The 26,210-nt window shown below is 44.0% G+C and overlaps 1 protein-coding gene across 6 annotated transcripts in view; it reads right to left on the reverse strand.

The window, feature by feature from the left end:
- Positions 1–26,210, reverse strand: part of RPH3A (rabphilin 3A) — a 480,291-nt gene that overhangs the window by 239,107 nt on the left and 214,974 nt on the right. For all 6 annotated transcript variants that reach the window (XM_073562255.1, XM_073562313.1, XM_073562371.1 and 3 more), the window contains one exon: positions 20,361–20,507. In XM_073562255.1, coding sequence (XP_073418356.1) covers positions 20,361–20,507 — 147 coding nt within the window. The remainder of the gene's footprint in view (positions 1–20,360; positions 20,508–26,210) is intronic.

Here is a 26,210-nt window from a genome sequence, read left to right on the forward strand (position 1 = left end):
TTGCGGACTCCATATACAGAGTTCCTAAGTGCTAAAAAAGTAGAATCGCCCCTCAATTGACCCCCTTTTGGAAATTATACCCCTTTGGGAACTTATAAATAGGTGTAGTAACTATTTTGACTCCAGAGGTATTTTCCAGAAACAATCAGTAGTGTATGTTGCTGAGTGAAAATTGCAAACTGCCATTGTTGTCCACAGTACATTGTAGTCCCCAGTATGTTGTAGTGACCAACACATGCTTCTGGGGATATGCACCCATAAATTAGGCGTGCTGTCATCACTTCAGAAATGACAAACATGTGGGCTCTTAAGGCAGTTTTGGCACATTGTGGGGCTCAGAAGAGAGGGGGCATTTGGATTTGGGAGCACAGAATTTGCTGAATTTCTTTTGGGGAGTAAGAAGCCATTTCACTTTTCCAGAGCCTTTGTACTACCCGTAACATGGAAGCCCCCTATATTTCCCATAACAGATGATGGACCCAAGTCGGGACTTGCTTTTTTGTGGATTGATTTGAAGCTTTTTTTGGGTACATTTTACATAACATTTGGGATTACGTTTATCCTGTGCTCTGCGCTGAGCACTTATATTGTGGATTCCATCTAAATCTCAGAGTTTTGCGATTTCAATGAAACCACCGAGAGATCTATTTACTATAATGAGACAACAGGTTTACTCTGGCATCTGTCTGGCCTCTGTTCAGCGTTTTCCTTTTCAGAAGTACACAAAACTATGGCAGACCGCTCTTATGCACGCCTAAAAAGACAGACACCGCCGGATCACAGGCGGGTTCCATCTGGGGGTTCCATCTGAATCATGAATTTCAGAAATTTACATGGAAATCCCAGTGTAAGCACTCAGCATAGGGCGCAGGATAAATGTGAGCCGAACCTTACTGCAATTTTTGTGAGGCAGAATTAAATAAATCAACAGCAGGTAAAGAATTTATTTTATTTCTTTTTTACACTGTTCCATGTGCTGTATAAAGTGATTAGATGACTTTATTCTTTAGGTCAATGCGAGTAATAAATAATAATAATCTTTATTTTTATATAGTGCTAACATATTCCACAGTGCTTTACAGTTTGCACACATTATCATCGCTGTCTCCGATGGGGCTCACAATCTAAATTCCCTATTAGTATGTCTTTGGAATGTGGGAGGAAACCGGAGTACCCGGAGCAAACCCACACAAACACGGAGAGAACATACAAACTCCTTGCAGATGTTGTCCTTGGTGGGATTCTAACCACTGAGCCACCGTGCTGATCATACAGGAAATTCTTACCCAATAAATCCAGCACTACCACACGCAAAGCGGCCCCAACGCGCGTTTCGCTTGGGCTTCCTCAGGGGGCTATGAGGAAGCCCAAGCGAAACGCACATTGGGGCCGCTTTGCATGTGGTGGTGCTGCTGGATTTATTGGGTAAGAATTTCCTGTATGATTGTATTTTGGCACCCTGGATTATTTGGAGCTAGCTAACTTGTTTATAGATGATTCATAATAAACGTACAATTATATATAAGTAGTCTCCTATTTTCTTAGTGGCCATAAATTAATTGGGATAAGATTATGTGCTATTTTTATAGATAATTTTAAAAATTTTCTATACTCAGTCCACATATATATTATAGAGCCTACCATACTGTTACTGTTCATGTCCTTCACATATATATATTTTCATGTGTTATTTTGAACAATGTGTTGTCCTATTAATATTTTATGATATAATATTAATAAAATTTGATATTCTATACAGGTCTTTGTACTCTTTTTTTCTGCGGTTTGATAAATTGTTCTGAGTGTTCCTGTTTACCTGATACAGTGATCTTATTACATTTGTTTTCTGGTAGTTTTTAGTCATTTTCAGTTACATGACCTTTTTTGATCGCATTCTATTCCGATGTTTGAGAGGCAAAATGAACAAAAATCAGACATTTGTTTTTTTGGGGGGTTGTGTAGTGCTGCGTGTGGTAAAATTGATAAGGCAGCATTATTTCTTGGGTCAGTACGATTACCGCAATGCCACATTTATATTTTTTTTATGTTTTGCCACTTCAATACAATAAAAACTATTTTATAGAAAAAATAATAATTTTTGCATCGCTATATTCTGAGATCTATAAATTGTACTTTTCAGCCGATTGAGCTGTATGGCCTGCAGTTGAAAATTAGTTAGAACATGTAATGTGCATGATCTAACTATCGTGCTAGGGCCTGATGACTCAGATGTAGTCATGATTACATCGGGTCACCATGGCAACGATCGTGCCCCCGCAATGACTTTGTAGAGGCACTGATCAGATGGCAGAAGGGTCATTTAGGGGGTTAAAGTGCAGGGCACAGTGTGGGTGTCAGTGCAAAATCGCCAGGACGAATCTATACATCTAAAGTCAGTAAGTACCTAGCTAGCAAGATTGCAGTACACTTGTTATGAGGTGCTCAAGTAGGGTCCATAACGTTAATAGTGCATCTAGAAAAATTTGGCACTCAAGCAGATGTAAAATGTTTTAATTGTTTTAATCTAGAAAGATGGCGTGCACTCAAGTCTAAGTAACGAGGTGCAGGTGTAATGGACCAATAGGTCCTATTACCAATAATAGTAGAGTTGAGCGACTTTTGGTTTTTTAGGGTCGTGTTTCGTTTCGTGAAACCCGACTTTTCCAAAAGTCGGGTCGAGCAAGATCGTCCGATTATAGGGAAAAGTCGGGGTCGTCCCGAAACACGAAACCCAATGTAAGTCAATGGGGAATAAAAGTCGGCAGTGAGAGGAGGACAGGAAACACACCTACAGTGCCCATTTGAATGCCAAAAGCATCAATTCTTCTTACTTAAGCTTGTCAACCTTAATTAACTTCATAATACAAGTTACGCACTGAAAAATGGGGGTTATTTGGCTGAAGTTGTGGGGGGTAGGGCTGGCTCCAGGTTTTCATGTGCCCTGGGCGAAAGAGCGCCCCTTTAACACATACCACAACTCATCATGCTCCGATACGGCAGAGAAATAGCGGTATAGTACAATGAAAAATACCTCACTTTTTACATCTCATGACGAGGCCCATCTATTTCTCCATACAGAATCATTGGTCCCATATAATGTTTGAAACAGTATATGATGAGCTCCACATAATGCTACAGTATATGTTGGTCCCCATGGATGAAGCTCCACTGTCTTATGGGCCCAAATAATGCTCCAAACATAATGGGCCCCATTTCTAATGCTCTAGTGTATAATGGGCCCTGTAAATGCTCCTCCAGTGTCTGATGTCCACCTTTGGAATGTTCCAGTGTATGGTGGGCACCACCTATCATTCTCCAGAGTATAGTGCTCCCCAAAAATTGCTGTCCCAACATTGAAAACAATCAAATAAGTCTCCTCGCTAGGGAATCCCTGTACTTGTCTGGACTCCTCGTCGTCCCCATCTTCCATCTCACTGCACAGTATTTCAACTTTGCAAGTGCTGTGATCCTGAGCAAGCAGGGGGGGGCCCACTCGTTGGCAACGGCACTGGCACAGGGCCCCTGATAGTACGGTGGTGTGTCTGATGGCGGGTGGGCCGAACCTGCACTTTCATCTGCAGCTTCCTCTTTGTCACCGTGTAAGATGGAACTGTATATGGGAAGGGTAACCTGAGTTTCATCAGGGTCAGATTCAGGCCGTGTAGCGTGCGAGGGGAATGTAGTGGTCTGGGTCAATGTACCAGCAGATTCATCGAGAAGTGGCTGGGCATCAGTGCACTTGTGTCGCCCCCAGGAGTACGGTCGCCACAGTGGCATTACCTTCCTCCTAGGGAGTGTGATGTCATGCTTGGGAGCAACGAAGGATCTCTCTAGCAGGTTAACTGATTGGGCGGCATTATTCCCACGAGTCATGATGACCCTCCAAACAGCGTTCATGAAGGCAAAGTGTTTGTTTTATGTGGGCAGTATGGTTGCAAAGCTGAACCTTAAAGGAATGTCCAGAAGGGCACCACCAGGAGTGGAGCCTACGGTTAAATTCGACTCCACCTGGGAAACCTCAACCATGCCAGCTACAGAACAGATGCACACATTGCAAGCTTAATTCCGTTAACGAACGAGACTCCGTCATGCCCCGCGGTCCGAGTCCGGCTTACTAGAGGGACACGTGAGGCTCTGGCACATGAGATTGGCCAATAACTGGTGTGTCATGCCATTACATGTCCGTGGCTGCATGTGCGCTACACTGAAAAGGCCAGCGTTTGTCGCTTACAGGTGCAGCTAACCCGCTGAACAACGTTAGTGATGGGGATCACTGATGACAATTATTACCCGCGAACAATGATTTCCCAGTAAGTGCAGGTCAACCGCAGTTCCGGAATTAGGCCTAACCGTCATTCCTGAAAAAATGAAAAACTTACGTGTGCAAACCACAGGTGCTGTAGCTTGCTTAACAGCTCGCCAGCCGTTCTCACGCCCAGTATGGATTGCACAAAGGTTAGAAAGGGTACCGTATCCCCGGATAACATGTATGAATAGCGTACACATTCAAAATATATGTCTGTACATCAGGAGGCAGGCTCAGACGGTGTTAGGCCCAGTATGGATTGCACAAAGGTTAGAAAGGGTACCGTATCCCCGGATAACATGTATGAATAGCGTACACATTCAAAATATATGTCTGTACATCTGGAGGCAGGCTCAGACAGTGTTAGGCCCAGTATGGATTGCACGTGATTGCACAAAGGTTAGAAAGGGTACCGTATCCCCGGATAACATGTATGAATAGCGTACACATTCAAAATATATGTCTGTACATCAGGAGGCAGGCTCAAACGGTGTTAGGCCCAGTATGGATTGCACGTGATTGCACAAAGGTTAGAAAGGGTACCGTATCCCCGGATAACATGTATGAATAGCGTACACATTCAAAATATATATGTCTGTACATCAGGCGGCAGGCTCAGACGGTGTCAGGCACAGTATGGATTTGACGGCCCAGATTACACAGCGGAGGAGCAGGGAGAGGTAAAGATTGCAAATGCTGGGGCCCTGCCCAAGCAAGGGGGGCCCACTCGTGGGCGTCGGTACTGGCACTGGGCCCCTCATAGTACGGAGGTGTGTCTGACGGCGGGTGTGCACCACCACCGTCAGACACTTGATTGCACTATGAGGGACCCTGTGCCAGTGCCCGCGCCCAAGAGTCGGCCTACCCACCTGTCCAGGGCAACGGCACTCGCACGGTGTCGTGCGCTAGGTGGTGACCCCGGCCATGGGGGGGAGGCAGCACAGTTAGGGAGTTTTAGAAAGTGGCATATGTTGATGTTGGACATTCAGCTGATGCATAAGGCGAAATAGGTCAAGTCCCAGGAAGAGGTGGACCAAAGCAAGCCATTTTTCTGTCACCCTATGTGTCATCAGGGGAAGGTGGGACAAAATCCTTGGAAACCAATGCATGGTTCATTTTAATGAAGGTTAGATCATCCACATTTTGGGTTGACAGACGGGTCCTTTTTTCTGTCAGGATTGATCCAGCTGCACGGAAGACTCTTTCCGATAGCACACTTGCAGCTGGGCAAGCGAGCTCCTGTAAGGCATATTGGGCCAATTCAGGCCAGATGTCCAGTTTAGAGGCCCAATAGTCAAAGGGGAATGACCTGTGTGGGAGAACATCGATATGGGAGGAAAAGTAGTTTGTAACCATAGTTGACAACTGCTGTCTCCTGTCACTTTCCATCGATGCAGTATTACCAGTTGTGTGAGCGGTATTTGAAAAATCAGTCCACAACATTGTCATGAAACCCCTGTCTCCAACGCCACTTCTGCTGTGTGCACCACGAACACCTCTGCCAAGCTGCTCCCGGCCCGTACGGCTCGTGTGAGAACCATCACCGCTGCTGTGTGCTGGGAATGCCTCAAGCAACCGATTTACCAGAGTTGCTTGTTTATTAGCCAATATTAGGTCAAGGTTCTCCTGTGGCATGATGTTTTGTAATTTGCCTTTATAGCGTGGATCCAGGATGCTGGCCAACCAGTAGTCGTCATCGTTCATCATTTTGGCAATGCGGGGGTCCCTTTTTAGGATCCGCAAGGCATAATCTGACATGTGGGCCAATGTTCCCGGTGTCAATGATGCACTGCGAGTGCGGGTTGGAGGAGCACTTTCTGGCAAATCCACATCCCTCCAGTCACGCACAAACCCTGTACCAGACCTTGCCACGCCAACATTTTCACTTGCCCCACGAGATGCATCCTCCTCCCCTAAGTAATCATCCCCATCATCCTCCTCCTCCTCCTCTTCTTCCTCCACCTCGTCCAGGAGAGGTCCCTGAGCAGACAATGGCTGAATGTCATCAAAGATTCCCTCCTCCTCATCAACATTGGCTGCAGACGCCTGCTCCTTAAGGTGCGTCAAAGTTTGCATGAGCAGACGCATAAGTGGGATGCTCATGCTTAGGATGGCGTCGTCTGCGCTTACCAGCCGTGTGCATTCCTCAAAACACTGAAGGACTTTACAGAGGTCTTTCAGCTTCGACCACTGCACACCTGTCAACTCCATGTCTGCTCTCAAAGTGCCTGTCCGTGTATCCTCCCACAAATGCATTATGGCCTGCCTCTGCTCGCACAGCCACTCCACCATGTGCAGGGTGGAGTTCCACCTTGTTGCAATGTCGATAATGAGGCGGTGGTTGGGAAGGTGGAGCAATCGCTGCAGCTTCTGCATACGAACGGAGTGTACAGGCGACCGGCGGATGTGCGCGCACAGTCTTCGCACCTTCTGGAGCAGGGCTGTTAACTCCGGATAATTTTTGAGGAAGCACTGCACCACCAGGTTCAAGGTGTGAGCCAAGCAAGGTATATGGCTGAGTTTTGAAAGGGCTATGGCTGCCACAAAATTACGGCCGTTATCACTAACTACCTTGCCTGCCTCAAGATGTACACTGCCCAGCCATGACTCAGTTTGTCGCTTCAAGTACTCGGCCAGCACCTCGGCGGTGTGTCTGTTGCCCAAACACATCATCTGCAACACAGCCTGCTGACGCTTTCCACTAGCTGCTCGATAGGGGGACACATCGTGTGCAACAGTGGCAGCTGCAGATGGAGTGCTCGTACGACTGCGCTCTGTGGATGAGCTTTCGCTTCTGGAGTTGGAGGAGGAGGAGGGTCGAACGCCTACAGCCAACTGTTTCCTATACCGTGGGCTAGGCAGCACTGTCCCACCACCGCTGTCCCCTGTGGACCCTGCATCCACCACATTAACCCAGTGCACAGTGATGGACACGTAACGGCCCTGGCCATGCCGACTGGACCATGCATCAGTTGTGAGGTGCACCTTTCCGCTCACTGACTGCTTGAGTGCATGGACAATGCGGTCTTTCACATGATGGTGGAGGGCTGGGATGGCTTTGCGAGAGAAGAAGTGGCGACTGGGTAGGTCATAGCGTGGTACTGCATAGGCCATGAGTTCGCGGAAAGCTGTGCTTTCCACCAACCGAAAGGGCATCATCTCAAACGAGATTAGTTTGGCAATGTGGGCGTTCAAACCCAGTGTACGCGGATGAGAGACTGAGTACTTTCTTGACCTACTCAGTGTCTGGGAGGGTGAGCTGGACTTGAGAGCTGCATATGGTGGAAGTAGCGGTGGACAGGGCGGACTGAGAGAGGGTTGATGATGGTGATGGAGTTGGTGTTCTTTCTGATGGCCTAGAATCAGTCTTTCGTTGATATAACAGTGGGATTCCCTGACTGCTGTGGCCTTGCAACGACACCTCAACATTTGCTGCTGTGCTAACCGGTGGGCTTACAGTGGGGGAAACAATGTAGCGTTGCTGACTACCTTCGCTGTGATCAGTTGCACATGTGGCACTTGGTTTGGTGTTGTGTCCACGCTTGCAAGTGCATGCTGATTAAATGTCTAAGCATGCAACTGGTATTCAAATTTTTCAGATTTTTCCCTCGGCTAAAGGTCTTTGCGCACTTCTTACAGATAACCTTGGCCTGATCATGAGGATTTTGTTCAAAAAAGTGCCACACTGCACTCTTCCTACTTTGGCAGACATTTTGCGGCCTAGCACGCTGTGATCTTTTGACCCTCTGGACAAGCTGTCCAGCAACTCTTTTGATGTTTGGAACCTGTCTTTGGAGTGCTCCGGGCCTGCCAGATAACAGCTGTTGCGATGTCGATGTCTGCTGTGGATGCTCCTCATCTGAGCTATTGGAAGCAGCACCCTCTTCCCCCAATGGATGCCAATCTGGGTCAACAACTGGGTCATCTATCACCTCCTCTTCTATGTCATGTGCACCTTTCTCTGTGTCACCGTGTATGGTGGTATAGTGTGCGGGAAGGGGCACCTGAGTCTCATCAGGGTCAGAATCTGGCTCTGTACACTGCGAGGACAATGTAGTGCTCTGAGTGAATGTACCAGCAGAATCATCCATCAGTGGCTGTGCATCAGTGCACTCCATGTCAGATTCATCTTGGCCTGGGTAATTCACCATTTGACTTGATAATCCAGGCATGGTATGTGAAAACAGCTCCATGGAGTAATCAGTAGTATGGCCTGCGTCATCCTTCAATCTGGGTTGGGGTGAAGGACACAAGGAAAGGTGTGGTTCATGAACATGAGCCTCCAATGACGACTCAGTGCTTTTACTTTTTACAACTGAAGAAGAGGAGGCAATAGAGCTGGAGGCTGAGTCAGCATTGTAAGACAACACTTTTTCCTGATGCTCTGGCTTTAAAAGCGGTTTGCCAACTCCTAGAAAACTAAGCGTTCGAGGCCTTATGTAGCCAGACGATGACGCAGGCTCAACACCTCCTGCATTCGGTCCTATTTTGCTCTTGCCACTACCATCAGATCCACCACCAACACCATCATTACCAGCTGCCAACCCCCGCCCAATTCCACGGCCTCTTCCACCAGCCTTCCTCATTTTTGGTAGAAATGTAGACAAAATCCAACAAACTATATAGTAATGTAAAACAAGGTACAAGGTGTCTATAGGAAAGGGGAGATTTTGAATTTCTGCAGACACTTGTGGACACTGGACACTTTTGGATTGTGTGAGGCCCACTGATATCTGAGCGCTATGTCACAGGCTCGATGGCACAGCTGTGACAAAAGTGACGAGAGGATAAGGGAGATTTTGAATTTCTGCAGACACTTGTGGACACTGGACACTTTTGGATTGTGTGAGGCCCAATGAATATCTGAGCGCTATGTGACAGGCTCGATGGCACAGCTGTGACAAAATTGACGAGAGGATAAGGGAGATTTTGAGTTTCTGCAGACACTTGTGGACACTGGACACTTTTGAATTGTGTGAGGCCCAATGAATATCTGAGCGCTATGTGACAGGCTCGATGGCACAGCTGTGACCAAAGTGACTAGAGGATAAAGGAGATTTTGAATTTCTGCACACACTTGTGGACACTGGACACTTTTGGATTGTGTGAGGCCCAATGAATATCTGAGCGTTATGTGACAGGCTCGATGGCACAGCTGTGACAAAAGTGACGAGAGGATAAGGGAGATTTTGAATTTCTGCAGACACTTGTGGACACTGGACACTTTTGGATTGTGTGAGGGCCACTGATATCTGAGCGCTATGTCACAGGCTCGATGGCACAGCTGTGACAAAAGTGACGAGAGGATAAGGGAGATTTTGAATTTCTGCAGACACTTGTGGACACTGGACACTTTTGGATTGTGTGAGGCCCACTGATATCTGAGCGCTATGTCACAGGCTTGATGGCACAGCTGTGACAAAAGTGACTAGAGGATAAGCGAGATTGGATTGCTTTTAAAAAAGCAGTTTGTGGAGCAGTGGGTAAACAGCAATGCCAGCCTGTCAAGAAGCCTTAAAAGGCAGCCCAACAACCGACACCACTGATACACCACAATATAGCCTCCCCTTGCACTGCACACACAGTGACTGGTGTGTTGTGCAGGCCAAATCGCTAGCAGCAGAAGCAGTTTTTTTTTCTTCTCAGCAGGACAAAAAAAAAAAAATTGGGATTGCTTTTAAAAAAGCAGTTTGCGGAGCAGTGGGTAAACAGCAATGCAGGAATGTCAGGAAGCCTTAGAAGGCAGCCCAACAACCAACACCACTGATACCCCACTATATAGCCTCCCCTTGCACTGCACACACAGTGACTGGTGTGTTGTACAGGCCAAATCGCTAGCAGCAGAAGCAGTTTTTTGTCTTCTTCCCTGCCTAACGCTCTCCCTACAGAATCAGCAGCAACCTCTCCCTATACTGAGATCGGCAGAAGTAAGATGGCGGTCGGCGTGCACGCCCTTTTATACCCCCTGTGACGCCCACCAAAGCAAGCCAATCACTTGCATGCCCTTCTGAAAGATGGTGGTGACCCCTGCCTATGTCATCACGTTGCCCACAGTGTCCGTGGATCCTGATTGGCTGAAAAAGAGCGCAAAACAAACTTTTGAAACGCGACTTTGGCGCGTAAGTCGCCGACCTCGTGGCCGACCTCATCCTAGGGTCGGGTTTCGTTTCATGAAACCCGACTTTGCCAAAAGTCGGCGACTTTTGAAATTTTTCGACCCGTTTCGCTCAACTCTAAATAATAGTATATTCACCGCACACTCAGAGGAATTTTAATGCCAACAAGTGTTCATTTTATTATGTACAAAACATGTGGGAGCCAAAAAAGAATATATAGCACTAGATGGAAGCGATATACACATAACGACGTTTCATGCATGACGCCTTTGCAGCCAGGCGCGGGAGCGCCGCTCTAAAGCACTACAGCTACAGCCGTCTTTCTTGGGCTACTCTATTGGGAGTTCTCTTCCTATTTATTCAAAGATCCGAAACCGGATTCAGCGATAAACTGATAAAGGCTCGGGCTGAGCCGAAACGTCGTTATGTGTATATCGCTTCCATCTAGTGCTATATATTCTTTTTTGGCTCCCACATGTTTTGTACATAATAAAATGAACACTTGTTGGCATTAAAATTCCTCTGAGTGTGCGGTGAATATACTATTATTAATTGTTTTAATGGCAGTGAAGTTCTACAAATGCAGACGTTTTGGTCAGAAAAGACCTTCATCAGTGTACTAGAATGAATTAAAAAAAAAAAGAAAATCATAAATCCAAGGTTGCAATATACCATAAATAATAACAAGAATATAATAATGTCAAGACCTAAACATCAAAAATAAACACTTAAATCGTTGAATAAATTATTCAAAATATATATGAAAATCTATATCTGCATCTAGAAAATCTTTATCTGCATCTAGAGATAATGAAGGAAAGAAAACCATACCATACTGCTTTAAGAAAGTGAAGCAAAAGACAGTGTCCGGTAGTGTATCATCTGTGAAAGATCACATGAAAATAGAAGAAAAATCAACATTCGCGTGTACTTTGACTTTACTTTAAATGGGATAGCTGGGACTTTAAAAAAAAAAAAAAAAAAAGTGCATCAGGAACTAACAGGCAGATAGTTGCTAACCATCGGCCTGTTGTGTTCGGCACCATTCTCCACTGGCACAGAGCAGTCACAGACTTCCACTGACATTATCATGTCATGCTGATTGACAGCCTGCTCCTCGAAGCCTAATTGGGAGCCGACTGTCAATCAGCATGACGCCAGTAGCCAGTAGTCCTGCCCTGTCAACAGGAAGATATATTGCTGCTCTGTTGACAGGGAGTAGCTGAATCTCTGGCAGGAGCGATCAATGACAGGCACCAGCTACAACAGGCTGGTTGATGCCTCTGCTAGCAACTACATGCCTGTTACTGCTTACTCGCTTTTTTTTTTTTTTTAGGTCCCGGATATCCCTTTTAATAGGTCTGTAATCTCATCCTGCTCCAGTAGAACATTTCTCTTCACCACCATAAAAGGAAGATATCTGACTTGTTTTCAGTGGTTGTTGAAATTTCAAATGATATATATATGGATGAGGCTGACGAACAGAGCATTACAGTTGGGTTGATTTTAATGTGAAGTATTTGTTTGTTTTTTTATTGTGGAATAGTTGGGAATCCAAAAGTGGCTTAAATGAAACCTGTAAATGTAATGTATTCTTATGAGGACCTGAGTAACTTCGATAGTGAGAGACATGCTAAACCAATGATCCCCCACTTGTACCTCTGTGCACCCTTTCACTTTGTCCGCTACTTATGGACAATTCTTACATAGACTACCATATTTTAAGATAATGAGGTTGTAAATGGTGAATTATTTATCGTGTAAGTCACCTACAACGTTGTAGTCACCTACAACCCAAATCTGGAAGTGCTAAGGGGAGCTGCACAGAAATTACAACCTTTACTACAAAAAGATGCTCGATTACAATCCATTTTTCCAGACCCCCCACTACTGAGCTTTAGGCAGCCCCCAAATCTAAGAAGCATCATTGTGAGAAGCTCCCCGTCTTCTCCCACAGCTGCAGGAACCTTTCCTTGCAACCAGAAAAAATGTAAAACCTGTCCATTTATAATGACCACGGACACGATAAAGATCCCCAATTCACATCAGGACTACAAGATCTCAGATACTTTCAGCTGCATTACATCTAATATGGTGTACTTAATTATTTGTACTAAATGTCCAACTGGGGGTCTGTATGTGGGGGGACAGGGCAAAAGCTTAGAACAAGGATGAATGCTCATCATCACACAGTAAGAGAAAAAAGAATGGATCTACCTGTGGCAAAACATTTTTGTATGCCTGATCACAACACCTTGGATATGAAATTACTGGTATTGAAAAGTAACTTCACATCTCAGAGAGACAGGAGGGTCTGGGAGTATAAATTTATGATGACCTTTGACACTCTCAGTGCTGGAATGAATGTGTCGCATGGATTTATGTCTTTTTAAATCAATTAAGGAATTTGCTCCTAAGACCTCGTGGGGCATCACAACACATTAGGAGACCCCAATCAGAGGACAATAAAACATCCAGACTCCTTATCTATGAACTAGTCCAATATTTATGTTTCTCCCTATCCCATAATGATAATTCTGCTTCACGTCACTTGTCTTATCTATTGCATTTTTTGTGCTGTATTGTGCATATATATGTGATTCTTCAGAAGTTGTATTAGTCAATGCCTGATGAAGAGACCTGAGTAGTCTCGAAAGCTTGCAATGTGTTACCATCTTTTCAGTTAGCCATTAAAAGATATCAACCACTGAGGACTCGCAATTCTGAATATTTTTCTATCTACTGGCTAACATGATGCAAAGATATACATCTTTCCTGTATCATTATGGGATAGGGAGAAACATAAATATTGGACTAGATCATAGATAAGGAGTCTGGATATTTTATTGTCCTCTGATTGGGGTCTCCTAATGTGTTGTGATGCCCCCACAAGGTCTTAGGAGCAAATTCTTTAATTGATGTAAAAAGACATAAATCCATGTGACACATTCATTCCAGCACTGAGAGTGTCAAAGGTCGTCATAAATTTATACTTCCAGACCCTCCTGTCTCTCTGAGATGTGAAGTTAATTTTCAATACCAGTAATTTCATATCCATGGTGTTGTTGTGATCAGGCATACAAAAATGTTTTGCCACAGGTAGATCCATTCTTTTTTCTCTTATTGTGCGATGATGAGCATTCATCCTTGTTCTAAGCTTTTGCCCTGTCTCCCCTCACGGTACAAAGATATACATCTTTCCTGTATCAAAATGGATGATGTGGTTGATTTAGCCTGTGACTACAGAGTGCATGCTTAAGGAAGGAGAATGCCTGTTAAAATGTCGAAGTGCGACTCCATAGCTATGTGTCTTTTAAAAACATCTGGATGCCTCGTTTAACTAGGGTTGAGCATGATTGGCTAATTTTTGCATTATACACAGTCTGTCTTGCAAATATAGATTGGAAAACACGCATTTTAAAAACAAACTAAGAACTGCATCTTTGAATATTTCCCTGCGACTTGTTTATATCAATAGAAGTTTTTGTATAAGGCACTATCCAACCTAAAGCCTTCCCTTGCCAAAAAGATACCAACAATAAGCCTGCTTGCTCATTGTTTTTTGCAGCAAGAATAGCATTTTTTCTTAATACACAGAAAAAGAAATTTAAGCGAATGTAAAAACTAGATAGAAAGATAGATAGTAAATTAAATGTAATATTGTGTCAGATATTTGTCTGCTCCAATTATTATGCAATGGGTGGGTTATCACCCTACCTATCATTAATTTTGGAATGCATTGTTTGCCTTAGTTGTCATGAAATAATTGGATCTGTCCATATGATTGGAAAGTCACAGCAGCTGTATAATTTCAATTTATTCTGCTTGTCATAAAGATAAGAAGTAACAAATGCCTTCACAATTATGCCAACACAGACCAATCCTGATATAAAAAGGTTAAAATCTGCATATGTACCAACCCAGTAACAGATATTCCTAGCAGCTAGACAGAAAGAGAATATGTGCGCCTTGACAATTTTCATAGCCTAGAGACAAGTTTCCTTTTTCTGGGGTTTGCTTTCCAGCCACAAAACCTAATTTTTACCTTAAAGTGCACTTGTCATTTCAAATTTTTTTAGCTGAAGCTGTTGTGTGGGTACACAAATAATATCACTTTGATTTTACTTCTATTATGTTTTCTCTCCTCTGCAGGCTTCAGACACAATTTTCAGTTTTCTTTGACCTAATGGGTGGAAACTAGCTGCTATAATGTCTTCTATACATAGTACATAAAGAGATCAATTCCTGCTCTTGTTTTTCTAGAAGACACAAAGAGAAAAAAAGCAGCAACAAAGTCATACCGCAGTACTGAGCTGTGTGGCTGTGAATCCAGCACTGAGGTAAAATACACTTGCTGAAAGCAACAACACTATCTCATTGTTTCTGCCTTGTTTCACGGTGCCGCATGCTCTCCACCTCTCTTCTTCCAGTTAATAGGAGTTGTAAGCGGATACTTCTGTGAGCTAGTTTTAAATCATGAAAAAAAGAGAAAATTTGACAGCTTTCCCTCCTATCGGCCAGCAATCAGGAAAAATAGTTGAAGTTGAAAAATTTAACTCCCTGATTCTTAGTCACAATGTTCAAAACCTATAATAACTCGCATGTATAAAAGACCTCTCGTCTAATCTTTTTATGGAATATACACTAAGAAAATGTTTTTATGAATTTTGAAACAAATATTAAATTTTATCTATTCCCATGGGCTGGATTCCCTACCACCGTAAAAGCAAAGCAGACTACTAGCTCACAGAGAGATCCAAGACAATTTGAGCTACTTTTCAGAAATTGATGATGATGAGTACAGTAGGCAAAAGGACCAGAAGAATGGATCACACCAATTGGAGAAAAAAAAGCACATTTCTCCGAATTGATGTGAAATAAAGTTTTTACATTCACCTCTACTAATCTAATATATAAAGCTCAATGTGGGTGGGTGTGTATGTATGTGTGTGTGTGTATGTCCGGGATTGGCATCCGCACCGTCGCAGCTACAGCCACAAAATTTGTCAGTCACACGTCTGGACCCCGAGAGCGTCATAGGCTATGTGGTGAGGCAAAATTTTAACCCGCATGTTCCAATTCACCAAACAATTTTGCCCCTAGGGATTGACATCTACATAATGGGGAAAAAGTGAAAGGAAAAGTGTTGGAGGCAAATTGACAGCTGCCAGATGTGAACAAGGGGGATTTAAAGAATTAGAGCGATGGCGCCAAAGAGTATATACCGTACAGTTGCTAAGGTGGGGCCCTGACATGGGATACTCACCACACACGGGGATATGAACACACATACACAAAATGCGCCACACACTACCACGTGCTTCAATACATATACCACCCTCGGCACACATTTCACCACACATACACCAACCTCGCCACATAAAAATCGAAACACAAAAGTCGCCACTCAAAACTCGCCACGCTGTCCCAGAGCTGTTTAAAAGATGAAAAATGAGCTGTGATTGGTTGCTATCAGCAACAGTTTTCTCTGTAGACAGTTGTGGTGACTGAGGCCTATTATTCTTATCATTTCTATGGTGTTATCGTCCTTCTGTAAAGCTGGAAATAACACAATTTATTACCGTGCCAACACAGACCACCCTCTGACACAGACTGCAGGGGGAGCCCAGTATCACACAGGATAGGATTAGATACATGGCTCAGCAGTCAGTATCACACAGGAGAGGATTAGATACACAGCTCAGCAGTCAGTATCACACAGGATAGGATTAGATACAGAGCTCAGCAGACAGTATCACACAGAATAGGATTAGATACACAGCTCAGCAGTTAGTATCACACAGGATAGGATTATAGGCACAGCTCAGCTGTCAGTATCACACAGGATAGGATTAGATGCATGGCTCAGCAGACAATATCACACAGGATAGGATTAGATACACAGCTCAGCAGACAGTATCACACAGAATAGTATTAGATACACAGCTCAGAAGACAGTATCACACAGAATAGGATTAGATACACGGCTCAGCAGTCAGTATCACACAGAATAGGATTAGATACACGGCTCAGCAGTCAGTATCACACAGGATAGGATTAGATACAGAGCTCAGCAGACAGTATCACACAGAATAGGATTAGATACACAGCTCAGCAGTTAGTATCACACAGGATAGGATTATAGGCACAGCTCAGCTGTCAGTATCACACAGGATAGGATTAGATACACAGCTCAGCAGACAGTATCACACAGAATAGTATTAGATACACAGCTCAGAAGACAGTATCACACAGAATAGGATTAGATACACGGCTCAGCAGTCAGTATCACACAGAATAGGATTAGATACACGGCTCAGCAGTCAGTATCACACAGGATAGGATTAGATGCATGGTTTTTATGTGCAATAGAATCATTATAATTTGTTATAACTAACCACAGTTGGTTACTATGCCCAGGCAACGCCGGGCTCTTCAGCTAGTATCTATTATATATACAGTATGATCTAATATATAAAGCTCAATGTGTGTGTGTGTGTGTGTGTGTGTGTGTGTGTGTGTGTGTGTGTGTGTCCAGGATTGGCATCTGCACCGTCATAGCTGCAGTCGTAAAATTTTTCATAGTCACACGTCTGGACCCCGAGAGCGTCATAGGCTATGTTGTGAGGCAAAATTTTAACCACGCGTGCTCCAATTCACCAAACAATTTTGCCCCTATGTACATAATGGGGAAAAAGTGTATGTATGCATGTATGTCCGGGATTGGCATCTGCACCGTTGCAGCTACAGCCACAAAATTTTGCACAGTCACACGTCTGGACCCCCGAGAGCATCATAGGCTATGTTGTGAGGCGAAATTTTAACCCCACGCATTCCAATTCACCAAACAATTTTGCCTATTATTCTCATCATTTCTATGGTGTTATCGTCCTTCTGTAAAGCTGAAAATAACACAATTTATTACCGTGCAAACACAGACCACCCTCTGACACAGACTGCAGGGGGAGCCCAGTATCACAGGATAGGATTAGATACACAGCTCAGCAGTCAGTATCACACAGGAGAGGATTAGACACATGGCTCAGCAGTCAGTATCACACAGGATAGGATTAGATACACAGCTCAGCACACAGTATCACACAGAATAGTATTAGATACACGGCTCAGCAGACAGTATCACACAGAATAGGATTAGATACACGGCTCAGCAGTGAGATTCACACAGGATAGGATTAGATACACGGCTCAGCAGTCAGTATCACACAGGATAGGATTAGATACACGGCTGAGCAGTCAGTAACATGACAGGATTAGGTACAGCAGTCAGTATCACAAAGGAGAGGATTAGACACACGACTCAGCAGTCAGTATCACACAGGATAGGATTAGATACACGGCTCAGCAGACAGTATCACACAGGATAGGATTAGATACACAGCTCAGCACACAGTATCGCACAGAATAGTATTAGATACACGGCTCAGCAGACAGTATCACACAGGATAGGATTAGATACACTGCTCAGCAGTCAGTATCACACAGGATAGGATTAGATACACGGTTCAGCAGTCAGCATCACACAGGATAGGATTAGATACACGGCTCAGCAGACAGTATCACACAGGATAGGATTAGATACACTGCTCAGCAGTCAGTATCACACAGGATAGGATTAGATACACGGCTGAGCAGTCTAACACGATAGGATTAGATACTTTCTGCTGAGCTGTGTATCTCACAGGAGAGGATTAGGTACACAGCTCAGCAGACATTATCACACAGGATATGGTTAGATACACAGATACACATGTTGTTTATCAAAAGGCTCTTGAATGAGTTGAAAATAAAATACTATCAATACTTGGGTAATTGTTTAGTTAATTTGTGTTGCAGATCTGTAGTGTTGAAAATGTGAAATGTTTTTATGTGTAATATAATCATTATAATTTATTATAACTAACCACAGTTAGTTACTATGCCCAGGGAACGCCGGGCTCTTCAGCTAGTAATTTATAAAACGTATGTTGAAGTGACAGTGACCATTTAAGCTTTGTTTGGTTCTCTTTAAGTTTACTAGATTTCTAACTAAGAATGTTACAAAAAATATGCATACACCTTTACATTTTCATGAATATCTAAAGTATGCAGCAATGCCATCAGATTCCCACCAAAATAGAAGTAATATTCTAGCAATATGCCATAATTTTTTGTGATGGAATTAACCCTTTCACCTTATGACCATGTGCATATGCATTTATGCCAATCATGTCTTCGTATTTGATTTCAGATAATCTGATATAGCAATAAAGTAATTGCAATGTCTTAAAGTGGTTGTTCACTACTAGGACTACCCCTACTTGATGTAAAGGTTTGTCTCCCAAGTTTGATGCCTGGCGCCCAGTTACTGCTGGCATCATTGTCCCCACCTCCGTATGATTTGAACATGAAGAGTCCGAGATTAGCTGCAGCACAGACTACTTCTTGTTCATGTTCAATTCGTACAAAGGCAGGGACAGTGATGCCAATGCAGATTGGGTGCCAGGCTCACATGTTACAACAACCGCTCAGGAGACCCAGCAATGTGAGTGCCAATACCGCTGGAACGGCGCCAGCACAAGAGGAGAGTATAAGCTTTTTTATTTCATCCAGCCAAACATTTAGATCAAGAAGGGGCTGTCCTAGTAGTGGACAACCACTTTAAAATATTCAGATCTCACATTAGTCTTGTCAGACTAGGTCATCGGAAAATGAATACTGTTCTATGCAAGCAATGCTAGAAGCTTTTAGAAGAATAACAGTTTATATAACATACTAGATTATGGATTATCACACCTCTTGCCATGTTAACCCTCAACACACACACTTCTCTCACCTTTCACCATCTCCACTCACTCTTTCACTCCACATACAACCCCTTCTCTCACTCCGTCTCTCATACTCACGCTGTCATCGCCGCTGCTCCACGATCCCCGACATCTTCTTCCGCCGGTACCATCCTGGATCCAGACATTGTCCACGCTGGCGACATGTTCTTGCGGCGACGCCATCTTGAGTATCATGAAATCCCGCGATACGCAAGATGGCATCGCCGGAAGAACATGTCGCCGGGATCCAAAATGGCGTCGGCGAAATCTCGCGAGTTTTCGCCGATGCCATTTTGGATCCCGACGTCGTCCTCGCCGGCGACATGTTCTTGCGGTGACGCCATCTTGACTATCACGGGATTTCTCCGATCCAAAATAGCGTCGCCGCAGGAACATGTTGCCGGCATGTATGCCGTCGGGATCCAAAATGGCGTCGGCGAAATCTCGCGAGATTTCGCCGACGCCATTTTGGATCCCAACGTCCTCCACGCCGGTGACATGTTCTTGCGGCGACGACATCTTGACTATCGCGGGATTTCGCCGATCCAAAACATGTCGCCGGCGTGGAGGACGTCTGGATCCAGGATGGCGCCGGCAGAAGAAGATGTCGGGGATCGTGGATCAGCGGCGATGACGGCGTGAGTATGAGAGACGGAGTGAGAGAAAGGGTCGTATCGTATGTGGAGTGAAAGAGTGAGTGGAGATGGTGAAAGGTGAGAGGAGTGTGTGTGTTGAGGGTTAACATGGAAAGAGGTGTGCGGTGACGTCACCGGTTACAACTGGACGGAAGTTGTTACAAGCGGAAGCTGCTTAGGGCATTTATTATAGATATTTGCTTCTTTTATGAACAACAGGGCTCCAGTGAATTTTAACCCTTGAAGTCGTTAACAGATTACAAAGCGTCTTTTTCCAGCAGCTTAGGAATTTGCTAGAATTCAGTAAGCTATCACAATTTTAACACAAGCAATTCTGATTAGCTGCAAACGGTAATAGAACCACCTTTCATACAATTTTACAATACATTAATTAAAAGCTTCTAAACAAGAGGTCTAGGTACCGAGAAAAATAAAAAAACATTCCACCCGTATAAAGAGCTGCAATAGCTGTTCTCACCCAATTCGTTCTTGCTCCATCTCTTCCATTTTGGAAGCTCTAGCTATAACTCTGTTGATAATTTCTTTCTCTTCATCAGTTAAGTCTTCATGTTTTCTTTGACGATCACCCTGATTAGCTTGGTGTACAGACCAGTTGGCATCATGTCTACAAAAGCAAGCAGAATATTTACAAGTCAATATATATTGCAGTGCCTCATGCCTTTACATGAAGAAAAACTACATGTAAGAAATAAAATATAAAAGTTTCAATAAAATAATGATTTACGGAAAAAAGCGGAATTCATAGAAGCTTTTTGTGGTTTGTTGAATTGATGTCTATTAGAGATGAAAACCTAAATTTGATTCAAATCAAATACACTAGCCGATCTTGCTCAGTGTGGAATCTGTCACCGGAAGTTGCAGGCCTATGTAAATGGCCTAGGTCCAGTCCGATGGGCGGTGTTTCTTCTTTTTTCTCCACCCCATCCATGGCCCGCATCCATGCTCTTCTCCGGTATTTTTCTCGATCGCTCATGTGTGCGCAAAGCAATCTTGTTTTGTGCACGCGCAGTATGCTTTGTCCAACTACAAGCAAAGCTGAAAGTCATTACTGCGCATGCGCAGGTACACTATGTCCCGGAACACAGCAAAATACTTCCGGGACATAGTGTACCTGCGCATGCGCAGTAATAATTTTCGGCTTTGCCCGCAGTTGGGCAAAGCATACTGTGCGTGCGCGAAGCAAGATTGCTTTGCGCATGCGCGAACGATGGATTAGAATACCGGAGATGAGCGTGGACGGGGGCCACGGATGTGGTGGAGAAAAAAGAAGAAACACCGCCCATCGGACCGGACCCAGGTCATTTACATAGGCCTGCAACTTCCGGTGACAGATTCCCTTTAAACTACATACATATTCTAGAATACCCAATGCGTTAGAATCGGGCCACCATCTAGTATTTATGTAAAGATTGAACTTCACGGAGTTTCCAGTTACCCAACATTAAAATGGTGTGCCTTTTATAAAATAAAGTAACACTCAACATATGGGGAAAACTTATTAAAATCCTCTAGAGCAAGGTTGCTGCTCTTCTACTCATCAAGTCTGTACAATAGGCATTCCCTTTTCTTTCCTGGGCAGCTCACTACCACCATTTGTACATGCTCAGATTCTCATAGACTTTTATTGTCAATGAAGTCTATGAGAAGTTGAGCATGCATTGTAACAAGCAGCATTCACTTTGCATGGCTGCTACCATCCACAGACTTCTATGGGCCCCATTGGCTTCAATAAAAATTAAAATGGTCAAAGAGGATCAAAGTACGCAAATCGCTGTAGAGCAATTCATTGCATTAGTTTTTACACAAGCAATGGGCAGCATATGACCACCAAGTAGTAACTATAAATTTTACAAGAAAATCAGGAGCACTTGCATTTTAGAATTACCCCAGACATATATTTTGTATATTATACATAGATAATTCATATGCGATTTGAGATGTACTTATTATTATACGTTTTCTTATCAATAATACCTACAGTTGCCATAATCTCAACTCTATTCAATCCTCCAAATGCTTTTATAGTACCTTGTATTGAATAAAGCAAAGGTATAACAATATTTTTCTACCTGACCTGAAACATTAGCTTGCCCTCAGCATCTATTATTTCCACTCCATAAGTTAGATCTACAAGCATGAAAATGGTTGTTGACATTTGAAAAAAAGAAAATCTAGATGATTCTGTGCAATAATGCTTTTTTTTTTATCAAAGCCAGGCCTTATCTGCTTATTTATATTTAATCGTTTCAATTACAGACAATTATTGTCCCACCTATGATCTTACTTTGATTCAGTCCATTCTCCTGTATAAAGCTCTATCAATATACTTTTCCAAAGGTAAAACGCAATTATAGCAATACAGAATAACATTTATCTTATGTACAACAGCAGGAGCAGTAGAAAAAAAATGCTTTATTTATAGTCGCTGCTGCTAAAGGCACAAAGGTTGCATACAACCCAAATTAGAGAGCGTGACTGACATTGTGGCTACAATTATATGGCTTTGGTTAGGCAGAATGAGCATGTAGCACGCTCCACGATTTCAAAGGGAATCAATGGATAGAAAGGAAAAAAGGGCATCCCATTTTATTAGCAGATGTATACTTCCCAAGTTTGAGAAATTGGAAAGTGGGACACATACTGCACTGGAGCAATTTTTATTTTACACTAAACTAGAACCCTAACCTAAGTCCTTCATCTTTGAGCACACAGAAATATTGCTGCAAGTGAAAGCCATACATGTTCCGACACATATGATATCCCTTTCATAGCGTCCCACACATATTATGATGCCCTCACACATAGTATAAAGCCCGCACACAGCGTATGACAGCCTGCCAGCCCTGCCACACACAGTATGATTTATTTATTTTGCTCATTTATATAGCGCCATTAATTCCACAGCGCTTTACATACACTATCTAAAATTCCCTATTTTAGACTTTCCCCTAGTATGTCTTTGGAATGTGGGAGGAAACAGGAGTACCCGGAGGAAATCCACGCAAACATGGGGAGACCATACAAACTCATTGCAGATGTTGTCCTTAGTGGAACTTGAACCCAGGACCCCAGCGCTGCAAGGCTGCAGTGCTAATCACTGAGCCACCATGCCAGCCCATGCACCTACATCCACTACATACTCAGTATGATCACCCACACAGAAACCAACACACAATATGAAGTTCCTAAAACCCCTCACAGAGCCCCCGCACACCTTTATGATGCCTCCTACAGTTCCTCCAACACAGAATTATGCCCCCTCATCCACCACACAAAGTATGAGGCCATCACAGCCACCACACGCCATTATGCCTCCACAACCTACCACAAATTATGATGTTGGGTCGCTCACCCAGGGCTGTGGGGTACTCGGTACCGGGCCGGTGTCAGCGGGATGTGTCACAGCAGCGGTGACCTGGTGGTGGCCCTGGGCACCCAAATCAACGGGGGACTGTAACTGGCGGAATGTAGTTAATGGAATAGTTCGTGACGCCACCTGTGGTGTTCGGCAAGTAGGATGTTAGGCCGACGCTGCATGCAGATCCTCTGGGGCTGGTGGTTTGTTGCAGCCTACATGGTGTATCTCCTCACAGGTGAAGCTGTAGCCCAAGGATGCAATGGAAGAGGAGAGGTGCAGGCGGTGTGGAGAATGGTACCCAGCTGTAGCGGTGCTGAATGTGTTAGCGTACAAAAGAATGGAGGACACGGGGGCTTGTAGTTCCAAAGCTTTACTCACAGTCCGCTGTACACACACACACACACACACACACACACGTGCCTGCCTCCGGGCCATGTCCTCCGGGTCAGAGACTCAATCAACCTCCGGGCAAGTTAGGATTCTCCCCTCCAACACTCCGCCAACATGTACCTTTCTGAACGACTCCTCTATAGCGCCTTAAAGTGTGAAGATCTCCTAGTACTGAGTTACACTGGAGTTCCTCCTGACTGATGTTCCCAAGAACTCTACTTGTACGGCAGACAGCTGTAGCCTGCTTCAGGGACTCCCTTCTCCTGAGTCCCGGCTCTCTATCCAATTGCTGTTGTGCCCCAAGTCTTAGATGGGAGTAGTGCATTTACAGCCAACTACTCCAACGGTGACTGCTGCAGAACCATAAGTGTCCATACAACCTCGGGAACCGGGCCCTGGCCTTGCGCTGAGAACCTAAAGGCAGGGTTCCTCTTCTAACCCACGTCCTCTCTGCTCTCTCTACTCCTTCGTTCCGTACTTGTCTTTCTTTCTTATGGAAGCTTAGGTTTCAGTTCTACGTCTTTCTCCTTCTTTTCCTTTCCCGTGCCTGCTGGCTCAGATCACTGAGGCAGCTGCAGCACTCCTTCCTCCATCCCTTCTTCCAGGGATCCTCACTCCTGTCTGAGTGACTTCCTACCTGACTAACCTACTGTCAGACTGACTCTGTCATCCTACACTGTCCCACTCTTTTATGTATCTTAACTCCACTCACCTCCCAGCACGTCCAGTGTTCCAAGCAGGGAACCACCAAAGGTGCTCTGCTACCCTCTGAGCAAGGAGCCGCAATGTGGTTGTGCAGAACTACCCTGTTGTGTGGGGTGCGAGTGTTGGAGTGTGGAAAGGAGTTCCCACCTTACCCGGATGGTGGGGCACTACACCTTAGGAGAAGGTGCAGTACCTCTGTGGCAACTGAGCCTCAGGGGCGCCACAATGTCTCCACAAACAAACAGTATGATGCTACCAGTGTCCACTCCACACTGTATGATGCCCCCAAACAAGCACCTTATTTGTCTGTGTGTTCTTCCTCTGCTGCCAGTCCAGTTATCTGAGAATGTTATGTGATATGAAGGTCCTTGCAAATCCATTTCAAAGACAGAACAGTTCGGTAGAGATCAGATTTTCGCAAGACACTAAATACATTTGAAGTCCTGACATTACCCCAACCTTTCAGAACAGCTACCCAAATTTGGGACTGTTCTACAGAAGCTGTGTCTATGAGGTGAGCTTAATTTTTGATGGCACTTTATGGGTTTATATGTGATGTTATCCGGCAAAAGAGATCCTGGGGCCTCAATGCCAAGGGTTAGGAAAATGTCAATGAAAGAAAACATTGAGCCCTGTATTGGTCTGGCCTGACTTTTCTGACAGCCTTGGCTTTAGTAAGAACACTGGTCACAATGCTGATATTCCACACTGTATAGGGAGAGCTTAGCTGTCTTGAGGCTTATGAGTAGGTCAGGAAAGCTTAATGCTGTTCTGAAGTAGACCGAGTAGAAAGCGAGGTTAAATCAAATAAATCTGGAGAGACAGAAAATGCAAAAAGTATCTTACCTGGTAAAAAAATGAAATAAAATATTGTAGGTACGCTCATCTGATTGGGTTGTGACAGTCACAACTCCTATAAAAGCATGCTGCTGCCGAACCACCAATAAAATGTCATGCAGAAAATGAGGAATACTGTGTCCACACTGCCCAAGGTTCAAAGGTGTAGTCACACACAAGGTTAAAGCGCGAATGTGGTTTATTGTGTCAATGCATTTCAAAGTTTCCAATCCTCTTCATCAGGACCAAACCACAATTTTTCAAGGTTTCCAAACCTCTTCTTCAGGACCAAAGTGGTTTGATCCTGATGAAGAGGTTTGGAAACCTTGAAACACATTGATGCAATAAACCGCATTCATGCTTTAACCTTGTGTGTGACTACACCTTTGAACCTTGAGCAGCATGGACTCTAAGCGACCATATTCCTCATTTTCTGTATAGAAGTAGAGTCTAAGATAGGGTTGTTAGGAATAGGGCTGGGTGTATGATTAACCCTCACTCTATTTACCTGATAAACGTCAAGTTACATAGACTGCACTGTGAGCTGCCATTGTTCCTATTTCAAGTTGTACGAACAGTGTGAATACAACACAGAATAGTGTGGGAAGTTAACTTTGGTTTGTTCTTATTGATAACGTACAAGTTACAATTTAGATCGTTCAAGTGTTTTGCATTGCCTAAAGTGAAAAGCAATCAACAAGCGTAATAGTCCCTCTAGTGTGTAATGCAACCAATTTCTGTGCCCAAAAGTACAAATTATAACTTTTAAGCTTTTTGTGTCAGTATGATTAACAAAAGATAAAAAGTTGCAGACTGAAGTTGATTAAACTAAACACTTTCTAAGACAAACCATCAACCAAGATCTTAGCAGTGTAAGAATTCAAACTTTTATATGTGTCCCACAACATTAGCTATTAAAAGGGAACCTGTCACCAGTAAAATCTCTACTAACCTGCAGATATGGGCTTAATCTGCAGGTTAATAGTGTTACTAACCTGCCCGGTTCATGCAAGTTGC

Source organism: Dendrobates tinctorius, unplaced genomic scaffold (assembly GCF_039654945.1).
Source record: "Dendrobates tinctorius isolate UK_male_01 unplaced genomic scaffold, ASM3965494v1 ptg000003l, whole genome shotgun sequence".
NCBI classification, from domain to species: Eukaryota; Metazoa; Chordata; class Amphibia; order Anura; family Dendrobatidae; genus Dendrobates; species Dendrobates tinctorius.